The sequence below is a fragment of the Seriola aureovittata genome, chromosome 13 (assembly GCF_021018895.1).
Source record: "Seriola aureovittata isolate HTS-2021-v1 ecotype China chromosome 13, ASM2101889v1, whole genome shotgun sequence".
Classification (NCBI taxonomy): Eukaryota; Metazoa; Chordata; class Actinopteri; order Carangiformes; family Carangidae; genus Seriola; species Seriola aureovittata.
The window spans coordinates 2202501-2217387 of record NC_079376.1 but is presented as its reverse complement, the minus strand read 5'-3'; the positions used below and the strand labels follow the sequence as shown (position 1 = coordinate 2217387).

The 14887-nt window shown below is 43.9% G+C and overlaps 2 protein-coding genes across 2 annotated transcripts in view; one reads left to right on the top strand and one right to left on the bottom strand.

Moving 5' to 3' along the window:
• Positions 1-491: 491 nt before the first annotated feature.
• cpxm1a (carboxypeptidase X (M14 family), member 1a) lies at positions 492-10839 on the top strand. Its single transcript, XM_056393065.1, has 13 exons — positions 492-976; positions 2213-2322; positions 3591-3730; positions 4014-4098; positions 4331-4481; positions 4986-5074; positions 5238-5361; positions 6293-6489; positions 7500-7679; positions 8122-8416; positions 8961-9100; positions 9194-9296; positions 9890-10839. The coding sequence occupies exons 1-13, from the start codon at positions 637-639 to the stop codon at positions 10216-10218; spliced, it is 2283 nt and encodes a 760-aa protein (XP_056249040.1). The 5' UTR covers positions 492-636; the 3' UTR covers positions 10219-10839.
• Positions 10840-13397: 2558 nt separating this feature from the next.
• The window catches only part of wdr32 (WD repeat domain 32), an 8622-nt gene continuing 7132 nt past the window's right edge, over positions 13398-14887 (bottom strand). The window contains 1 exon segment of the mRNA XM_056393066.1: positions 13398-14887. This exon segment is cut by the window's right edge and continues 1129 nt beyond it. The gene's annotated coding sequence lies outside the window, so the exon portion shown is untranslated.

Genomic DNA, 14887 nt, shown 5'->3' with positions numbered 1-14887 from the left:
TAAAACAAAAAAATAATTAAAAAGATATATAAATACATAAAATAATACTTGAGATTGAAAAAAAACATTGTCTCCAGTCTGCTCCATGCATCAGAATTTAGACCCTCAAAAGTAAGTTTTTTAAGTCTGCTGTAAATCAAGGAAGGGTGACTGTACATCCGTAAACAGCTCATCTTTTCCCCTTAAACAGCCTGTAACCTTTCATGGGGGAAGGTGTTAAAAATCTCCCTGTACCACAGGGTAACACTTGGCAGGGAGGTTTTGATCCATTTGTGCAAATGTTGCTTTTTAATTGTGCAGTAACGTGAAGTTTGTGTTCAGTTTTATTTTTAAAGTTAAGATTGATCACATACATTTTCACATTTTACCCTGGCTGGTAAAAATATATGGGTCACTGCTGCACACACGTTATGTAAACTGCAATCATGCACAAGTCTTTGTATTTTTTTTTTTTTTTTTGAATCCCAGATTTTCGCGGGACTTCAGCTGGAATTGTGGGAGGGAGGGTGAGGGAAGGGAGGTGGGATTGAGGAGGAGGGATGTGGATGGAGGTCTGGCTCTGTCATCTCCACATAAACCGGCCGGGGGAATTTTTTTTTCTCCCCACCACTCCTGCAGCAGCAAACAAAGAGCAACATGGAAAAGTCATTGTGCATGTTGGCTGCAGTGATTTTTCTGGGAGTTTTTTTAGGTGCAGCCGGAGCGCTAATAGACGATGCAACAGCCCAGAGGTATTCATTATTCAACAACACAGCTACAACCGGGACTGTGAACAACTCTGTCACTGTGGAGGATCAGAGTCGAGACCGAGCCACTCCAACTACAGCAGAGACAAAGTTATCCACCACCGCTGGCACAGGGAAACAGCTGGAGACCCAAAACACAAACAAAGACAGCGAAGAAGTCAACAACAACAGCAAAGAAGAAGAAGAAAAAAGAGATGCCAGCAAAACAGAAGATAAGAAAACTCAACTGGGTGAGAAAAAATATCACTTTCACCACCTGAACTTCTGCCAAGTCGTCCACTTTTACTTTACTGTGAGGAGCCACAGAGACTTCAAGCTAATTAAACCCAACTATTATTGGTAATTAAATGAGCAGTTAAGTGCAATTAATGAATGATGCCTTCAGGGACCCACTGAGCCTCTGATTTAACTCTGATGTGGTCAGCTCAGCATGTGCAAACCCGTAACGCAAAAATCAACTTGTCAACTTTGTGGAAATACAGGGGGTTTATCAATAAAAAGGGTCTTTAAATATGTGGAAGTAAAGAATAGTTTTTATGTTGTTATAGTAAATCTCGCCACATTTGTTGAATTAGTTTAATTTAAGAATGAGCCAGACCCTCATTTTTTAACTTGTTTTGTCAGACAAACAGTCCAGAAACAAAAGATTTTAAATTTATATGTAAAGAAAATAGAAAAAAAGCATCAAATCCTAAATTTTTTAAAAATATTACATCATAATTAAAATGAATTTTGAGGATGTTGCTGTGAAAATGTCTCTGGACCTGAAGAGAACAGACGAGGCTGTTTTGACCTGCCAGGTCGAGTCGTGTTTGAGATTGATGGGAATGTTGTTGCTTGTTCCCAAAGCCATAAAATACCCTGCAGCTGCAGCTCTCTTCCTGCTGCTCTGCTGAAGGTTTGACTTTACGCTCTTGGCCCCTAAACTTTGTCTCAAATTACATTCAAACACTCCACACATTCACTTATCTGCAGTTTCCTCCAGACACGCAGAGGAGGAGGAGGAGGAGGAGGAGGAGGAGGAGGAGGAGGAGCAGGAGCAGGAGGAGGAGGAGGAGGAGGAGGAGGAGGAGGAGGAGGAGGAGCAGGAGGAGGAGGAGGAGGAGGAGGAGGAGGAGGAGGAGGAGGAGGAGGAGGAGGAGGAGGAGGAGGAGCAGGAGCAGGAGGAGGAGGAGGAGGAGGAGGAGGAGGAGGAGGAGGAGGAGGAGGAGGAGAGGGCCTCCAACCCTCCACTGAACTGACCCAGGATGATTAGAGATATTCCACAGAACCTCTGGGACCTCGTGTTACATCAGACATGTGTTTGCTTACTCAGAAAAAAGCGGAGAGAGAGAGAGAGAGCGAGCGTTTAACCCTTCAGCAGTCAGCACCAGAGCTGTTTCTGCAAAGGATCAGCATCTCCAGACAGGCACAGACAAAACCCCAAGAAGATTTTATCTCATAATTGCTTTTCATTTTCCTCCCAGACTGTCCTCCCCTCGGCCTCGAGTCCCTGCGGGTCGACGACAGCCAGATCCAAGCCTCTTCCTACCAGCGGATGGGCCTGGGTGCTCACAGGGGACGGCTGAATATCCAGGTCGGTCCAGATCTGGATCAAAGTCAATTCAAACACAAAGTGCAGAGATTCAAAAAGATTAGTTTGGTTTATTCATGTGATCTAACAAGATTAAAGAATTCCTCTAATTTAACTTTGTACCCAGAAACCTTCTGTTCACTTTCCCAAGGGTCTTTAATGCCGTCCGCTTAGATGGGAAAGCAGGAAGCAAACTCCTGAGGACAGGATGTCGGCAGATCAGAAGCATCGCTGCACATGTGTAATCTTCGCAGTGACATTTTGTTGTTCGTAAAGAAGCATTAAGATAATCCAAAATAAATATTCATATCTATGAATACCATTAGAACCTGGCTGCAACTGTAGTTGTTGCGTTTTCCTGAAGAGCCTTTGCATCGGTACAGAAACGATGTATTCTAATTAATGACGTCCAGCTGTTTAATGTCTCTCTGAAGGATTTCCACCTCACCTGTCGACTGTCACAGGTGATTTGTCGCTGCAAGGCAAATGAAAACATTATTTGCTTCACAAAGGTGGTCCAATAAATCTGAATCAAACAGTTAAAAGTTAATTCCAAAAGGAAACTGCAGTAATTATAAGAACTACGCATGACTCACACAAACAATGCATCCAGTCTACAGCTGACTGGAGACAAGGTCAGTCATTACACACAGGTAGCATGCTGGGTCTGAACCAGGCCTCAGGTGCGGCCTGACTGGTTGAGGCTAGGCCCCGCCCACCTGTGACTGGGCAGGAAGTTATGTTTTCAGTATGAAGATGTACAAATTAACACCTCAGAATATATCAGCTGATTTACAAAATATCTTTTAATGTCCTTACACGTTCACTCTTTTATTTTCATCCATATATTTCCACTGCATATTTCTGAAGCTAATGGATTGTGAAGTCGGTTGACCACTCTCCATCTTTTTTTCTCCTCCTCTGCCTTCATTGGCACGTGAACTTTCCACTCTAAAAAAAACTCCAGGGACTGGATGTGCAGTAGAAAGTTTTCTTGCTGAGCACTTTTATGTCGTTTTTCAATGATTAGAGTCACTTAGCAATTCAGTGAAATAATAAGCAAAATGCCAGCAGTGTTATTCAATATCCCTGCCACCCCCCACCCCCCCCACCCCCCACCCCTCTTGTTCTGCAGTCTGAAAGCATTTATTTTCCAATCAGGTCAATGCCAAAGTGTTACGCAATGCTTCACATAGGAGCATTTTCAGTCAGTTTAGTGGTTTCTGCAGTTGACAAAGGAAAATACTGTTTAACATGTTTGTTTTTTTTAGTCTGGCATCGAGGACGGGGACATGTACGATGGAGCCTGGTGTGCAGACTACAAAGACCGGCACCAGTGGCTGGAGGTGGACGCTATCCACCTCACCCGGTTCACTGGAGTCATCCTGCAAGGCCGAAACTCCATCTGGAGGTCAGGTAGTATCACGATCAAAGTCTGAAGAGTTTCTGCCTCAGAAATAAAAATATCCACCAACAAAAAAAAAAGAAAGATGCACAACACACAACAAAATTACTGAAAACACAAATCATTTGCAGACAAACTGATTGCAAGCATCTGTAAATCGTTTTGGAAATTAGCTGCTCATTTGATTTACTGGTGGTTTGAATTCAGTGTTCTGTGCAACAAAGACAGAGCACATTGCTTTTGCCCTGAAGTCTGTTTAAATGTGATTTCTTGTTCTTGTTCACTGTAGTTGGGACTGGGTCCAAACCTACAAAGTGCAGCTGAGTAACGACTCTGTGAACTGGCAAAGCTGCATGAACGGGACAGTAGAGGCGGTAAGAACTACTTGCTGTACTTTCAGATTTGAGGAATGTACCAGGCGAGACCACTGGACCTCAGACAGATGGAAAACAGATTTAGAAGAGTTTTGTTCCAAAGTAAAATATGTAACATGAACAAAAACGTTACAGAAAACTACATGAAATGGAAACAAACGAGGACGATGTTGCAAGAAACTGAAGATCCTGCAGTGTTTGAGACTAAGTGATGTTATGTTGAATTGTACAGATATTTGAAGGGAACCAGAATCCAGAGACTCCGGTGCTCGGACTCCTTCCTGTTCCCACTGTCGCACGTTTCATCCGCATCAACCCGCAGACCTGGTACCCCAACGGCACCATCTGCCTCCGGGCGGAGATACTCGGCTGTCGTGTTGACGGTAAGCAGAAATACTGAGAGTCTGAGTAATGATGAGTCGTTTTCAGGGTTGATTAATATATTAAAGGTCCATATAGTCTAAAGGTCTGTGTCCATGTGTAGTGTGATTATAGATCAGGTCTAGCTTCTATATTAATACTGTGAAAGTATCAAAGCCTCAGTCCACAGAGAAATGCACACAGCCTGTATTCAGAAACTGAGCCTTAAAACCAGCCGTCAGGACTTCTGGAACTTTGTGATGTCACAACAAAGCAGTCACCAAGCCCCGCCCACCTGGACCCACCATCCAAACCTTGCAGGATTTGGTTTCTCTGAGTGTTTTACCTTAAATCCGCTAAATTTTTATTGGATCACTCAGAAGGCAGTAAGCCAATCAGAAGAGAGGCTCAGAGCCTCCTCTCTTCTGGATCAACACTTCAAAATAAAACACAGTGTGTAAAATATGGACCTTTAAAATGTTGCATGCTTGTAATTCTGTCAAACCTCATGTTGTATTTCCTCGTAGATCCATCTGACATCTACGCCTCAGAGCGAGATCCAGGATCGAAGGACGCTCTGGACTTCAGACACCACAACTACAAAGAGATGAGAAAGGTCAGAGCTGAGATGCCACGCAAGCACGATGAGTAACTTTGGTTGCTCCTAAAGCTAATGCCAAGGGTTTTACTCACAGTCTTAGCAGTTTGCAGACTTTCCTCAGAGTTCAAATTTAACCCTTTGAAGGCTTTCAGTCCAACAAGTCCTCTTCACCCTGCAGCTCATGAAGTCTGTGACGGAGGAGTGTCCGGACATCACCCACATCTACACCATCGGGAAGAGCTACATGGGCTTCAAACTCTACGTCATGGAGATCTCAGACAACCCCGGCAAACACGAGCTCGGTACGAATGATTAAACTTTTCTCCTGCGAGTCCAATATGAGACGAAACCTTAAATCCCAGAACTTCCTGGACCAGAATTCATGATGTTTCTGAAGTTGCTCTGAGTTCAGCAGCTCAGGGTTCCAGTTCAACATCCTCCAGTGTTTATACAGCCGAGTTTCTCTGCAGCGGCACCACACAGGGAGTCAGGAGAGGTTTGAGGAGAAGGCCTCTCTTGTATAAACAAACTGATAACAGTTTGAAATTAGAGGCTGCACATTCAAAACACCAAACAAGCCAGATTTCTTTGTGATACTGTCTTCAGATGCAGGGAATTGTGGCCGCTGTATATCTGCCAAAAATAAATGTAAATAAATGAAGTGCAGCTCCAGCTCGTCTTTCTTTGTTCTCGGAGAAGTGGCGTAAACACATTTGAAAACAGCTTCACTCCCGAGGGGGAAAAGGTGGGAATTTAGGTTATTTAAGCATCAACAAAGCCAACAGCTTTAAATATCAGCTGTTTCATGGTTTGATTTGGTGCCAAACCCAAGAAGAAGAGGGTCAGGGGCGCACACGTGTTTGAAGTTACAAGAAATGCTCGTGTATCGAGCGCAGATCTTGTGTCTTTGGAGTCTTTATATTCAGGAATGTCTGCCATCAAGTCTGGCCAATCCATGTGTGATTATTGGCAAATGTGCTGCGGACCAGGTCCACGCTGTTGCCTAACACAACACACACGGGTTTGAAAGTTTTATCTGGGAGGTTGAATGTGTTCCTGATGTGCCTGTGGGTTTTAACTTTTACCTACAGAACAAACTCAAACTCCAGACTTCAGTGTTTGAATCCAGTTACTCCGCGTTTGTTTTGTCTTTGCACAGACGTCATCAGGATGAATTTCTCCACATGTGTTGCTTGGCAGGTGAAGTGACTCTCTAGTTTTCTCTCTTGGCAGGTGAGCCGGAGTTTCGCTATGTGGCGGGGATGCACGGGAACGAGGCTCTCGGTCGAGAGCTGGTCCTCAACCTCATGCAGTACTTATGCAGAGAATACAAGAAGGGCAACCAGCGCGTCGTACGACTGGTCACCGAGACACGGATTCACCTCCTGCCCTCCATGAACCCCGACGGATATGAAGCAGCTTACGAGAAGGTGGGGAGTGCTTCGAGGGACATGTTGCAGAGCAGTGCTTCCCAGTGGTTGCCACCTCATGGCCCACGTTAAAAAATCTCAAAAGATGTTGGCGGGACACGAGAGCCCGATGCACTGCATCTTCAGAAAACACATCAACACATGAGCTGCAAATACTGACAACACGACGGAAGTGTGTTTGTTTGGTCTGTTTGCATGTGTTGAGCTTCAGGGCCACCGTACATAACAATACCGAGGACGAATAATGCGTTCTCAGAGCGCTTTTTATTTTAATTCATTTTAAATTTAAGGTCAAACATGCAAAGACTGAACTGAAAGCAGGGGGAAGCTAATAAACATATTGCAATACGTTCACTGCCCACCAGGGGGCTGCAGCCCACAGGTTGGGAAACACTGGTGAAGCGTTAATGGCTTTTTTTCTTATATTTTTGCCCAAGATGTTTAAAGGAGAGTCAGTAAACTGGTTGTTTCGACAGTGTTGGACACTGAGCCCGTGTCTTTGTGTAGGAGACACTACAAACCGGATTTTGCTGTAAACACATTGGGATACGTTTTCAAAATTCATCGACTGGCCCAACAAGAGCACGATGTTTAACTGTGAGAGTAAAACCTGACTGTGTGAAGTATCTCAGGCAGGACGGTCTGATCTAGATGAACCTGGAGGACTGTGGTTTGACCTTTTCAAACTGGATGTAGAGGTGAAACATTCGTTCTTAACTGAGAGTCGGTTGGATATTAGTCAAGCGCAGACAGGGAGGTTGAGGTTTGAGGTTTGCAAAGTTTGCAACCCACATTTTGTGAAATGATGATGATGCAGGCTGTTGCTCACTGATCAGCTATCTTCATCTTTCATGGGGGCTGACATCTGTACACATTTGATTATTTGTGAGACCATAGGGAGGCCACAGAGGAGACAGTATAATCTTGTTCTAAATGATGGTGTGATATCATGATATATATATATATATATATATATACATACATGTTTCTGACTGACTGATCTGCTGCAGGGATCAGAGCTGGCCGGCTGGGCTGAAGGACGCTACAGCTTTGAAGGAATCGACATGAATCACAACTTTCCAGACCTGAACAACATCATGTGGGACGCCCAAGAGAAAGCAGAGGATCCATCCAAAGTCCCCAACCACTACATCCCCATCCCGGAGTACTACACCAAGGAAGATGCTACTGTAAGATGTAGTTTTATACGCGTGACACTCAATAGACGGAGCAGGTTCAGCCACTAAGTGGAGGGTTAGAGAAATGTCTGACTTTGGCGCCACCTGGTTGTATTATTAAGAATGAAAGGGTGAAAATTCTCCTCTGTTGCTGCAAAGGTATAAAACCAAAAGACTCTGATGTAACAACTATGATCCATTATTAAATATGAAAAAAAGAAAACAAATTGAACCCAACTATTTATGTTGTTATTGTTTGTAGGATCCCTTTGAAACCAATAGACTGATCTATCAGACTGTATATAAAGTATGAGCATCAGTATTAACAGTCTAATCTTATCTAATGTCATATATATCTGAAGTACATTTTGCTGATAATACTTTCAGTTGAGTATTTTACATTCATGTATTGGTACTTTTACTGGAGTGAAGGATCTGACGTCTCCTTGTCCAGGTTGCGCCGGAGACCCGCGCCGTCATCAGCTGGATGCAGGACATTCCCTTCGTGCTCAGCGCCAACCTCCACGGCGGAGAGCTGGTGGTGACGTATCCCTTCGACTGCACCCGAGACTGGGCCCCTCAGGAGGACACCCCCACGGCGGACGACGCTTTCTTCCGCTGGCTGGCCGCCGTCTACGCCTCCACTAACCTGGTGATGGCCAACCCCGACCGCCGCATCTGCCACTACGAGGACTTCCAGTCGCACAACAACATCATCAACGGAGGAGCCTGGCACACCGTCCCCGGCAGTGAGTCCCAGCAGGGAGTCCTTCACCCACCTGACCCACCTCAGCAGATGTAGTTCAGGTTCAGGGAGGAGCTGCTTTCAGTTAATGTTGGAGGGAAACTAGGTTCCCTGTTTGTAAGTTTAAATGTTTAAATTAGTGTTGAGCTTTAATTATTGTTCTCTAAAGGATCAAATTCAGTTGTTTTCCCATTTAAAAGACACTAATCCACACACATAAAACACTGAAGGTTGTTTTAAGGTGGAAAATTTAAGGATTTCGTACTTTGTCTGATACTTTTTTAGCACATTTTGAGTTTTGTCCAACTATTGAATGGTTGGTATCCACATTGTTTTAGTCTTATTTAAAACAGGGGCTCAAGAGAGAAAGATCAAATTCTAGTTATTTGTATTTTAGGTCTCACTTCCTGTCTTTGAGATTTACTTTTCACCTTAAAAAAAAAGACTTTCTATCAGTTTATGCATAAAAAAACTAATAAATTAAAATTTTAATCTCCTGAAGCTGCTGTTTTTCATGTTTTTTTGCCTGTTTTTCTTCACGTGTTCAGGTATGAATGACTTCAGTTACCTGCACACCAACTGCTTCGAGGTGACGGTGGAGCTGTCCTGTGATAAGTTCCCTCACGCCAGTGAACTTCCCATCGAGTGGGAGAACAACAAGGAGTCTCTGCTGGTTTACATGGAGCAGGTCCGACTGTCCAGAGAAACGATGATGTCAAATGAATCCAGTGTTTAAATGCTGTTTGCGGTTGTGACACTGCAGCGTTTTGTCTTCACGCAGGTTCACAGAGGGATTAAAGGTGTGGTGAGGGACAAGCTGACCAAACAGGGAATTGCAGATGCTATAATCAAGGTGGAGGATCACAACCACGACATCCGATCAGGTCAGCCGGTCGTTGTCGTGTCTTCACTGATGGCACAGTAAACTGAGAGAGTGACAGAATTCACAGAAAAGACCTCAGGGGTGGAGATGTTGTCTGCGGAGACAATCTCTGGGCGATCACCGATTCTTAAAGCTTCCAGGGCGAAGAATAAATCCTTAAACGCTGACGATGCTCAACGTTTTTGGTTTTTGTTGTCGTCTTGTATTTGTGCCAAATGTAGATGATTTGCAGTGCAGATAAATGGTGTGTTTTGACAGTTCCAGCTGTGTGCAAAGAGGGAAAACAACTGTATTTTAAGTGTTTGATCAGCAGTGTAAAACAAACGTTTGGACGGTCAGAAATCTTTTGTTGAAGAAGCAGAGTTTCTGCCAGTTTCTGCACCAGCAGCAGGTGTTTTTAGCCGTCAGTGATGTTCACATATTCTTCAGCAGGTGTTATTGCATCAAAGCCACAGCTCTCAGTGAAATCCACAGCAGAGTGCAACAAGCTGAGTCCTGTTCTCTCTGGGACCTGCAGGTTAATCATTAACACAAGCTAAAGATCAGAAATAGATTTGAAATCTTTGGTTTTGTCTCCACATTTACCTCCTGTAGCTGCTGACGGAGACTACTGGCGTCTTCTGAACCCGGGCGAGTACAAGGTGGTGGTTTGGGCCGTGGGTTACTTCCCGTCCATGCGTCGGTGCCACGTTGGGTCGGAGCCACATCCCACCGTCTGTGACTTCACCCTCACCAAAACGCCCATTCAGAGGCTGAAGGACATCCGGGCCAAAGGAGGGAAGATCCCCCAGGACCTTCAGCTGCGTCTCCGCGCCCTCAGGCTCCGTAAGCTCCGCGCCAGCACCAAGGCCATCAACCAGCGCAGGGAGAGCCAGCGGCTGCAGGGGAGGAGAGCCCGGTCCTCTGGAGCCCACAGAGCATGAGAGGAGAGCGGGACGACGGGCTGAAGAAACCTCAGAGATGAGCTGGATCGGAGGTTAAAGAAGTTCAATCCATGCTGAGAAAAATGCCATCTGGGTTTCGACTGTTCTACACAGCTCCAGTGATATCGAGACATGCAGACAGTTTTAAAACACCTGCATCTGAAGTTTCAACTTTAAAATCCTTTAAAAAAAATTCAACAGCTTTATATTTGTGTGTGCTGACGATTCCTCCACGACAGTCACACAAACTCCTGCACAAGTTGACAAGATGCAAAAAAAAAAAACAGGGTTTTTATACAAATACAAAGATACAAGCTGAAAATAACTTCTAAAAAGTTGCACAAACAAGTTACGGAACTTTTTAGAGGACAAAGGACAAATAAACGTTATGGACAGGCATCCTGGAGTGATTCACGAAACTATTCATCTGTTTAGTTCCTCATAGCGGATGAAGCTGCAGCGTTTGTTACGCATCTGTGAAGAGACTGAGTCGAGGATTTAAGTGTCAGCTGGTCTGATGTGTCATGTTTTTTTTTTTTTTCTTCTAACACTGCATCTGTTCGTTTGACTGAAGTCCAACAGGACTATAAACTTTCAAATAAATATTCCTTATTTGTGTTACCTGTATTCCAGCGTCTAAATCTCTGCTCACCTTTTACAGTTTATATGCAAAACTTTCAACATACTTTAGTATTTTTTTCAGGAAGTGATCTGTGTGACATCAGATGGGAATCAAACAAAAAGCTACTGACTTAAACTTAAACTGTAAATACTGTTTTTTATGATTTTTAATTTTACTGGAGACACATAAGAGAGATCAAAGTAGCAGGAATTATTCTCTGGAAACCGTGAACGTCTCCAGAAGATGGTGAAATATTTCAGTGGATAAGTGAAACATTTGAGCTGCTGGAGGAACTAGATGAAAAGTCTGAGGATCACCGAAATAATCAGGAACCATCATCTGGGAACCACGAGCGTCTCTGCAAAATTTCATGACAATGACCAAAATAGTGGACGGACGGGACATTGTCATCCAGAGGCAGGACGTTATCATTTTAATCTTTGCTTGTTTTATTGTGAAAAACAGGAGCGTTTGGCCTCTGCAAGACTTTAAATACAAGTCGAATCACTCTTTGGTTTTACTGTTCACAGCTCAGTTACTGTGACAAGGGGCTGCGAGAAGTCAGTGCATCATCATCCACAAACTTTAATCCACTGAAACAGAACTGTGCGACTGTGCACGTCTACAAGCTGCGACCAGATGAATCAGTAAACTAGTCATTTATAAAATCTCTATAACTTTTAAAGGCCTGAAGAGGTGAAATTATCCAGTAATATGCACAAAAAAAATCCAAAGATCTGAAGAAATAAAGCCCTAAAACTCAATTGTCCATGACTGACTGCCACCTAGTGGCAAACTCTCATCTCTGCATCTGTGAAAATTCAATTTTGGAATTAAAATTTTTTTTTAAAAATAATGAAAAGCAAAAAATACTGGAGCCAAACACCAAACAGTCAGCAGTGCAAAAGAAGCTAACCTTTTATTTCAGTGATAATAAGTACCGTTTTAGTATCATTGTCGGGATTACTTCCTGTGTGTAGCATGTAGGAAAACAACAGTGCGAGCAATTCAACATTGTTTTTGTCTCTTGCCCCCCCCCCTCCTCCCCCCAAGCCCCCCTCCCCCTCCTCCCCCTCCACCCCCCCGCCGTGAGGTGCACAGGTAACAACAGAACCACAGTGAACATTCAATTAACCCACAACAGGATACAGGTTAAACCGAAGGAACAGGACTGACAACAAAACAAAACAAAACAAAACAAAACAAAACAAAACAAAACAAAACAAAACAAAACAAAACAAAACAAAACAAAACAAAGAAAAAAAGAACAAATTCATAAAAATTAACCCGGTTTTTTTTAGTTGCTATACCTGAAGTGAAAATGGCAGATAAGACACTTCTCTCCGAAGAGCTTGTGAATATACGTGAAGTAAAAGCAGCAGTGAATAAACAGCATGGCGGGTCATTTAACCTTCAGCTCAGTCAATTAAAAAACAAACAAAAAGACTATAAACGAAACAGTTGATGGATGAAACCATTATTTCTTAATGCCTTTAACTCGAGAGATTTGATGTTTGAGGAGAAGAAAAGTCCCTGAATTGACTGAACTGAAAGTGAAACGGACTCTTGTTTGTGACTGAACACACACACACACACACACACACACACACACACTTTGAGCAGTTAACTGAGGTACAACGTGTTAAAAGCTTCTTTCCTCCGACGTCCATCTTCATCTTATCACCTCAAATCTAAAGTCATTTCTCCATAACTTAACTTCTATTTTCAAAACATTTTGGGAAATACGTCTATTACACTTTTCTTCCACATCGTGTCGACAGCCGAGCAGGAAGAACCGTTCACATCAGCCTCGACTTCACGCCGCCGCCGGCGCTCTCTCCTCCCCTCTCTCTCCACAGGAAAGCCACTCAGCGTATTCCCCAAAATGTCAAACAATTCTTTTTAAAGTTTAAGCTTTTGCCACATGGAAAGAGTTTTTATTTTTTTTCATTTTTATTTTTTAAATCCATAAGAGCAGACGTTCACCTTTAGTTCTCAGCTCGCAGTTCACCACAGAGGAGACGCACGGCCGTGTCCACGCAACAAACATGTTTTGGCATCTGACAGCTCCACGCCGAGCTCCACGCCGAGCTCCACGCCGAGCTCCACGCCGAGCACCACGCCGAGCACCACGCCGAGCACCACGCCGAGCTCCAGGCCGAGCTCCACGCCGAGCTCCACGCCGAGCTCCAGGCCGAGCTCCAGGCCGAGCTCCAGGCCGAGCACCACGCCGAGCTCCACGCCGAGCTCCAGCCGAGCTCCACGCCGAGCTCCACCCTCGCATAAATAAGAAAAGGAGAATCTTCATAAAGGCTGGTATGCATAGTAGTATACGCTTATGTCTATCTATTGTTTACGCAACAGCACGTTATTGTGTATCCTGCAGTCAGTCAGTGAGCGAGCTCCGTCACAAGTTTACATCAACAGCCACGCGGGTGCTTGGCTCTTACAGCAGCTTTACTACACTGGTTACAAACACAAAGCATCAACAGTCAAAGCGATCCGTTCGCTACGTAGAGAAGAAATTAAAAAGAGAGAGAGAGAGAGAAAACAAAAGCCTGTTTGGTCACCTTTATGACAACATGGTAAAAGTCAGGAGATTGTGTGAGATCAACGCACTCTTCAAAATGAGGTACAAGGTCAGAAAAACCAGACAAATGTTTCTTGGCAACAATCCTGAAAAGATTTAAAACAAAAAAAACTCAAAAACTCAACAAGCCACCGACGACGAGGCTGGCAGATCTTTTTCTACATTTTCTCATTATGAACAAATTTCAATGAAAAGACCAAAACCAACAACGAGCTGATTCTAACGAACGTTATCGCGCGTTGTCCTGTCAGATCACACAGTGAGTCTGACATTTCCCTTCATTACTGTCAACATGGGCTTTTCTTTTTTTAAATTCAATCCAACATACACCATCCTGCTGCTGAAATACTCACTAGTGCTCCAAATGTGTATTCATCCGCTGCTGAAAGTAGTCCCCAGCAACTTCACTATTTGCTCCTATTGGAGTTCTGGTTGCTAAAAACTACAGAGCCCAGCTGTGTCAGGAAATCACTGAGCCGTTTGTTTTAAAATATGAAACTACAGATTTGTGTTTTTAAAGATTTGTAACTGCAGAGGGAACCAGTGCGCTCAGGCTGAGCGCCACAGCCGGGCCACAGAAGTCAGGAAGTCCTTTCTCTAAATCAAAAATGTAGAACAATGCCAGCCTTATCTTTTAGGGAACAGATATGTGATTATGACTGTTGTTGTTTTTGTTTGTAAAGAAAGTAGATCTGGGAAATGTCAGGGTGGGAAAACTAAGACAGTGACAGCAGCTGAACTTTCCATTCATGAGAACAAGATTAAAACACACAAATTATAGAAAGAAATGAGAAGTAATTTCAGTGTGACTAAAGCCGCCTAAACAAAAGTGACCTCAGGGTCAAATGAATCAAACATGGTACAAGAAGAGCTGACGTTAATAAACCAGTAAAACCTTTAAAAACTCTAACGACCATGAAGGTGAAAACAGGGTGGAGATGGAGGGAAAAAAAAAAAAAAAATCGAGGAAAGAGGAGTGAAAGTGGAGAAGCCACCGTCCATGAGCGAAGAAAGGCGTTGATGATGAGGTCCTGTAAGTCAGGGGGCGGGAGGGGGGGGGGTCAAAGTTCAGATTGTATGAGCAGAGAAGCAGCACCTGTAGAAAAAAGGCATGAGCAGAGCGGAGCAGCTGAGAGCGACACGATCCGATCAGCGACAGCGCAGACGACGGGCCAGACGCCTGTTTCTTCTTCGTCTCTTTAGAACTAATGGAGTCATGTGTCTGTTTTGCATCCTTAGTGTTTTGTTTTTTTGTTTCCTGTCCCAAGACAGCAACATCTGGATGTGCCGAGTCTCTCCAAACAGGTCAGAGTCTTCTACTGCTATAGAGACCAAAATGAATCTTTAGTATGAAAACGAGAGACGACCTGCAGAGTTTGTCTGTTGCATCTCCTGATTCCACGATCAAGAGCTTCGAGGTCCGGAGCTTCGAACTCTCTCCTCAGTCTGGATGGAAA